The sequence below is a fragment of the Carassius carassius genome, chromosome 37 (assembly GCF_963082965.1).
Source record: "Carassius carassius chromosome 37, fCarCar2.1, whole genome shotgun sequence".
NCBI lineage: Eukaryota > Metazoa > Chordata > Actinopteri > Cypriniformes > Cyprinidae > Carassius > Carassius carassius.
In genome coordinates this window covers 19,305,439-19,313,254 of record NC_081791.1, presented here as the reverse complement: position 1 = coordinate 19,313,254, position 7,816 = coordinate 19,305,439, and the positions used below count along the sequence as shown (strand labels likewise).

Genomic DNA, 7,816 nt, shown 5'->3' with positions numbered 1-7,816 from the left:
TGTGAGCATACTCTCTAGGCCACAGATGTGCACACTTGGTGCATACAATGGGATCAGTGTGAGGACACGTGTGACCTGAAGCCCCACAGTCAATAGCACACTACTACAATAGAGCCCCTACTGTGGTATGAACACATAATAAGTAGCCCTATTTTGCCAAAAAAAGTCAAATTTTATCAGGGCAAAACTTCATAAATGCTAAATAATGCACAGAATGTTATCTTCTTGTTTGTATATATAAGTTCAGATGCAAAAGGCTCAAAGTGCCATCTGAAATTTTCTTCTGAAATTAGCATTTTCATCAGACTCCTATGTGTAGGTTCAGTAACTTCACTTTAACGGCAATGAATAGGTTATTGCTCATTTTAGAAGAAAATTTCATATGGTACTTAGAGGCACTACGATTTTTTTCCAAACCTGATGCCTAATTTATCTTTTTTTTATTAATTTTTATTTTTTATTAATTTGTTATTTCTATCCCCCATTATAATTGCTATAGAAGTTCACTTAGATAGTTGAAGATTTAAGTCCAGCCAAACACTGGTGATTGATAAATGAACAGATGGTCTTAAGTGATGCGTCTGCTGCACAAGCGCTCACGCGCCAATATAGCTATACTATAATAATAACTAAAACGTTGTTTAAAAAGTGCACTATAGGATGTTTGTTTTATTATTTTCATATTATATTAGTATAAAAACTTTTATAGACAAAAACATTCAAATGAAAAATATGAGGACGCAATCTGAATTGATGTAAATAAATGTACATTATTCAGGGTAGATGCAATATTAAGATTTTCTTACATGAAATCAAGAAAGAGTATAGGCTTCGCTATCAATCGGTTGAATAAGTTACACTTTCTCAGAGTAACTTGTTAACTCCACGTTATAAATAGTTTTTTTTTTACCTTTTTATTTTACAAAAAGTTGTCTATTTTAAATGTTTCTCCAAGATAAGATGTAAAAAATCTAGCAATAAAGTAAATGTGGTGCTCTTTCATTCTTCACAGCATCGTTTCAATTCGCGAAATATTAAACGGCGCTCACCCTGAGAACGTTCTGAATTAAACATTTTTGTGATATTATCACGTGTGTATGTCGTTTGCGAATTAAAGGATGCACAGCGTAATGTAAGTAGGCTATCTGTTGCGTATGAAGTAGCCTAGTCTAAAAAATCTTTTCAGAAAAGTATTTCGTGGGGCAAACACCCTCGGCGCGCAGCATGCATGGCTGAGTGAGTTTTCTTAGCGAAACAAAAGCGTTTTGGCTTGATTAATCCAGCAGTTATTGAGCGTTATGTTTTGGTGGGCCGAGGGGCGATAATGAGCGGACGGAGCGAATGAATGAAACGGGTGAACAACACACACACCTGCTCACACTGCACCAAGCTGTCACAATCATTTACTGGGAAGCGCGCGCGGCTTTGTACACCAGACTACTGTAATTAGAGTTAAGACCAACATTTGACCTCGCCGTAAACCAAATAGGGCTCAGGGGTATTAATCCAGCACTGTGCGGGCTTTATTGGGGCAGAAAATACGTTAGGTCACGAAAGAAAAGCGGAGAGTGATATTTGTATAGCGTCTCAATGATAGGCTATTTTCAATTTGTAATAGTACACTGCGAATCAACTGGTATTACATAATCCAGTAAACGAAATTAATGTGCTACTGACCATCAATTCAACAATAAAAAGTAGATCAAGTTTTCTTTTTTATTATTATTATCTATTATTATTGTTAATGAAGGTGACAGTCAGGCGGGTCTAAAAGTGTTTTCTCTATTTCTTGTATGTTGATACACTACTGCATAATTAAAGACAAAACATACTTTTTAATACTAAACTAACAATAGGCTACTAAAATATTATGCCAATATCTTCACACTTTTGTATCAACATATTTAAAGCCTTTAAAGCCCTTTAATATAAAAATAATAGCCTACAAATAATTAAATGAATAGCTTAATACATTACATTGCACAATAAATTACCTTTAAATCCATTTAGAAAACGTAGCCTAATAGATTAAAATACACAGCCTGTGTATAAACTGCACGTCATCGACCCAAATAGGCTACTCTTAGAAACATTTTTAATCTTCCTCTCTCTGATAAATGACAAATGGATTGCAATGCCTCTCACCTTGCAAGGTTTTTAAGGTTAATGTACAAGGGAAGTTGCATCGTTCCCTCCGCACAAATGCGAACACCCTCAGACACAATGGTCGGGCCGGGGGATAAATGCACACACTTAAGTAGTCAAACTTTTAGCCACGAGCGCGCCACGCGCGTTCGGATCAGCTGGAGGGGTGAGGGGTTTCTGGGCGGAGCTTCTGAGCATCGCTAGAAAATCAAAGCCGGGAGTCAGTGCGCTTCAGTGAGGCATACGACGCGCTGACGCACCAATGGAGAGCTAACGGACCTGCGCTGGCTCAGACGGACTTGACACATAAACCATCAGCGGGGAGTCTGGAACTTTGTTTTTCTATTTTTTGTTTTACAGCATTTCTTTGAAACATTTTGACAGTGTGTTCAGGCTTTCTGATCACCTTTGTCCAGTTTTATCGAAGTGGCGCATTGACAGGTATGGCTATTTTTTTTTAAAGTTTTATTTTATTAGGATATTTGTATAAATATGTGTATATTACTTTTCAGCTCTTATGGTGTGCAAAAAAAATTGACTTTTTTTCTGAAAGCTGTAGGAAACCCATGTGTGATCAGATGTTTATTTCAAGCTTTATTCGAAGATACAGATTTAAACAATTCTGCGTAATAAACCAAGGTTGTTTATTGGCCTAATTGTATTCTCATTGTTAAAAATAATTAAACACATAACTGCATTAATATTAAATATAGTGCCTATATAAAGTTAAAATAGAATAGCGTTGGCTCTAAACGCAGGGTAATCCATACTAGGCTGTAAAACTGGTTCACCACTATACTGTATGTCAAGCTTGTTTCCGTGCATTTTGTCACAGTTATGCATGTTATTTGATCAGATCGCAAATTCGTAAGTAATTGGATGCAAACTGGTCGAAAACGTGCAATTAACGAACTTCTTTCACTTTGGAAGCATTTTTTTTATTTCATTTTCAGGAAACAGTTAAAATGAAAATGAATTTAGGCCTATTTATTTATTTTAGAATGCAGATTATTTTATCCAGTCGAAATGTGTGCCGACCGGTCCATTCATTATTACAAACGTTTGTGTTCTATAAAGGAGGCACGCTTCAAAGCATACATACCAGGAATTTTTATAAAGGGCAAAACAGAATGTAATTTTAATTACAAACTAAACATCTCGAGTTCTAGAGTTTCAAAGGAAAACATGGCTATACATCGACGGAAGAATAGGATATCACGAGTCCAACAAATCTCTGTGACAAAAACTTGTATTTGGAGACAATGCGGATGTCTACCAATCAAATCAAATTCAAAACTGTTCTAGTAGTATTAGCGTGGCTTGGTCCTGTGTTTGTTGATTCCGGTTTACAGACTCCACACAAATTAAATCCGAGCGCTTTATCTGTGGACTAAATCCAGTCGTGTCCCAGATTGGACAGCGTCTCCAAAATGACCGCGGAAATCAAAGGGTTTATACAAAAAGTCTTTGCCATTAAATGGAGCATTAAAATTGAGAGAATAAATGGAATTATACAGCTGTAAGCTATATAATAATCAGCACAATAATCGTGCTGTTTGTCAAGCTTCTCCATTATGAGGGTTTTAACTCACGTGAGGAGTCCTACTCTGAACATCTAAACACATAGAGGTGTAAATACTGTTTTTAATTTGATTTGAATGTACTCACAAATCTGTCTCCTGTGCCCTTAGATCACAATGATGACCAAACCTTATGGAAAACCAGGGGATGTGACTGAACTTGTCAGCTCTCTCGGATGGATGGAGGAAGACCTCAGCTCACAGGATAGTGACCAGACACCTGAGATCGGTCACTATGCGCTACACAGGAGACCTGTAGAGCTTGGCAGTGAGGATATGGAGGAAGAGGAGGAGGAGGAGGAGGAAGAGGAAGAAGTTGGTCTGGATGGAGAAAAGGTACCCAAGCGAAGAGGTCCTAAAAAGAAGAAAATGACAAAAGCCAGACAAGAACGTTTCCGTGCCCGACGCGTCAAGGCCAACGCCAGGGAACGATCACGCATGCATGGGCTAAACGATGCATTGGACAACTTGCGGAGCGTCATGCCTTGTTACTCCAAGACCCAGAAGCTCTCCAAAATCGAGACCCTGCGGCTGGCCCGCAACTACATATGGGCACTGTCGGAGGTTCTGGAGAGTGGCCAGTCACCCGAGAGCCATGGTTTTGTGGAGATGCTATGCAAGGGGCTTTCGCAACCTACCAGCAACCTTGTGGCAGGCTGCCTCCAACTTGGACCCTCGTCCATGCTGATCAACAAGCTGGATGAAAAGTGTGGGATTCCAGGAGTAGGTGGTCCACAGGGTCACCCCATTAGCTATCCTTCACCAGGACTTCCCAGTCCACCCTATGGCTCATTGGAGGCCTCACACTTGCTCCATCTGAAGGGCTTCAAGGGGGCTAACTATGAGAACTCCTCACCCAATGAATGTAGCAGCAGCACGCCACCTTATGATGGTCCTCTTACTCCGCCACTCAGCATCAGTGGCAACTTCGCCCTCAAGCAGGAGCCGTCGCCGCATGAGGCTGAGAGGAACTTTACACCTCACCCGACCCACGCCACTCATTACATCTCCTCACACCCTTACCCACCTTCCTCCTTGGCTGGTCTTCCAGCTCCTCAGGGTCACCCGATGTTCCCAGGCTCCCGTTTTGAGCTTCCTTTAGACATGGCTTTCGAGTCGTTTACCCCTTCACACATTGTGACATCACAGATGAGCAGCATTTACAGTGAATGAACAGAAATGACCACCAGAGACACTCAGCAGTTCTGCCTCCTGCTCCTCAGTGTGCCTCCAGTGGGGCAGCACATTTAAGGAGACACTTTGCATGTATCCTGTCTGATCCCTTAAGAGACCATAGTGGTCACTGAGAGAGAGTATCTGAAACACAACCTACCTGTGGCAACTGAAGTACTGAGAAAGAAATGCATATTTTTTGTTAAGTTATTCTTGTTTCTGTCTTGATTGAGTTTGTTACTTCTTTAAATGTTATTTTTAATTGATCTGGGATTTGTATTCTGTATACACTTGATGTTCTTCACCTCAAATAAGATGACGACTTTGGTGCACATGCCATAAAAGTGTATCAAAATTGACACAAACACAAGCTTTTTAGATGCATACAGAGAGTAAGAGCCTCAGTTTTTTTTTCTCCAGCGTTGTTCAACCAGATGCTGATTTTCCACTAAACAAAACACACAAAACATAAATAAATAAAAAGAAAGAATGAAGGAAAAGGACAAATTTATTACATTTGCCATAACAAATGCATTTATTTATGACTGTATTTAATATTTATTTTGATGACAGTTGTATGTTTTGAAACAATTTGTCAGCACTGTTTTTATTGGTTCGTTGGTACACTGCCAGTCACTGCTACCAATATTCATAAAGTATCTAATTTATTTATTGGAATTCATTCAGTTTAATGTATTCTTGTTATTCTCCACAATATTTGTAATTTTGCTCAAGCGTTTGTAAATATTTACCTGTTCCGCACTTAATAAAATAAATATTCTTATATAATATGACACAATTTGTTTCTTGTGTTCTTTATCATATTCTTATGATCTTCTTCATTTAGAGATACTATAATGTATACTGAAAACATAATGAAACACTAACCAGATTAATCATTTTAACAATAAAACCAGACACTGTATTTCAAAATAATAATGCAATATTTATTAGATTTTTGTCATTATAAACATCAGTATAATGTTGCACTGTTATGCATAATCTTTATTTCATAGTCATGCTGAATTTTCTCTAATGTGTGATTACATCTATTCATAGACTTAAAAAAGTCTATCTATCCATCCATCCATGTACACACTTACACATAAACATACATATACAAATGTAATAAAAATTATGCAATCACTGAATTTGTAAGATGATGTTGAATCATGTGCATAATAGCCATTTTAGTGTTTAATTTTAGTGTTCTGATGGGCATGGGAGTCAGTGGAGCATGTGGAGCCATGGGAACACATAGCTGTTGAACAGGTGACTGTGTCATGGGATCCCCTTTCAGTCTCACTTGCGTTTTCCCAGCCTTTTCAGTGCCAAAATGGTTGGGGAAATCAACAAAACAAAACAAGCACACAAAAAGGGGGTTAATGATGTGGGAGTAAAAAAAAAGAGTGAAAAATGTATTTTTAATAGTTCAAGTAGCATTTCGCATAGCTGTACTGAAAGCGTATCTCCACTAACCTTTAAATCACTAGAGTACAGGGCGATCGTTGACTTTAGCTCTGTGCTCATAACGGACAATGTGATGCCTCTCCAAATGGACAAACAGAGGGATGATGGGATGACAAGCCGGAGATCCAGTGTGTGAACGTGTGTTTATTGTTGAAAGCAGCACTAAGATGAGAATGGTTGCCTCAGAGGGTGTTTTGTCTGAAGTGGACCCCGCCTCGTCTGCCGCTCCAAAGGTTTGTCTTTTCCAGCCCTGGCAAGGCGAGAGAAGTGAAGGAGAAAAAGGAGCGATTGTTTTAGTGGGCGCCACTGGTCTATTGTAAGTGCAGTGTGTTCTTTCTCTCAACCTCTGACCTGTATTGTTGTGAGGCTGTTCGTTCGGAGAGCCGAGACAGCTGGGAGAACTGCGGGGGGCTGATGGACAGCTGGGGCCAAACTAGTGAGAGAGAGAGAGAGAGAGAGAGAGAGAGCAAGGGGAAAAAGAAAGTGGGAGAGGGAGTAAAACAAAACAGAGGAGGTGAACAAGGCCTTATTCTTGAGTGACCCCTTTCCCTGTTCTCTTGTGGGTCCTTGCTGGGCATCGGAATGACACATAGTTCCACACGTTGAGATGGTGAGAGCAGCTGAAGATGAGGAAAGGACAGAATAGAGGGAAACAAGTGCATAGAAGGTTTTCAAGCTGTGCCTTCAAGAGGCACTTTAGTTGAGAACAAATTATTAGAAATAAAATTAAATGTGACTCTTAACATGTAGCTCATTTTAGTGTTGAGTTCACCATATTAGATTTAGATTAGAATGTTTTCAATGTCCTCAACAACTTATTCATATATTTTATTTTAAACCTATCAGACTTTGTTTGGAGAAAATATTTGCTTTAAAAACATTTGATGCCACTGCAATCTCAGCAAGTTACTCAAATAAACTGTGTAGTGTACCACCCACAGAAGTTATACAAAGTATACAAGATGTTTTAGAGTCTTTGGCATTGTTCATTGCCAATACAGCAGCCGTCTGTGCAGAACTCAGCAGGGCTGAAATAAGGGAACGATTTCAGAGTTGTCAGCTGCTGTCGACATATCTTTTGAAAACAGATGAGAAGGCACAGAGAAGAAATGTGCTAGAAAGAATGAAAAGGCATGTGAAGATGGTTGAACTTTCCCATAGGGCAGATGGTCATTGCTGTGACCTCTGTACCACAGCAAACACCCATACAAAGTTTATGATAAAAAAAATGATACTACGACAATCTTAGTGATAATTTTAAGACCCTAAAAGACCCTAAATTAATTTTAAATCTTATTCTAATACAGCCATAGCTCAAAAGGATTTATTCTGCCCGTCTCCACATCAGGTGGATAAGGCAGATGACAGTCTGATACAGCGGTCCATAGTACTTAAGATATTTGAGCCATTTTAAGTGATTAATTGCATTAATGGATACAATTTAAAAA

The 7,816-nt window shown here is 38.9% G+C and overlaps 1 protein-coding gene across 1 annotated transcript; it reads left to right on the top strand.

Moving 5' to 3' along the window:
• The first annotated feature begins 2,362 nt into the window (after nt 1–2,362).
• On the top strand, nt 2,363–5,687 carry neurod4 (neuronal differentiation 4). The gene is made up of 2 exons (XM_059528017.1): nt 2,363–2,586; nt 3,837–5,687. Exon 2 carries the CDS (start codon nt 3,843–3,845, stop codon nt 4,896–4,898), a length of 1,056 nt encoding a protein of 351 aa, XP_059384000.1. The 5' UTR covers nt 2,363–2,586; nt 3,837–3,842; the 3' UTR covers nt 4,899–5,687.
• Nucleotides 5,688–7,816: the final 2,129 nt, after the last annotated feature.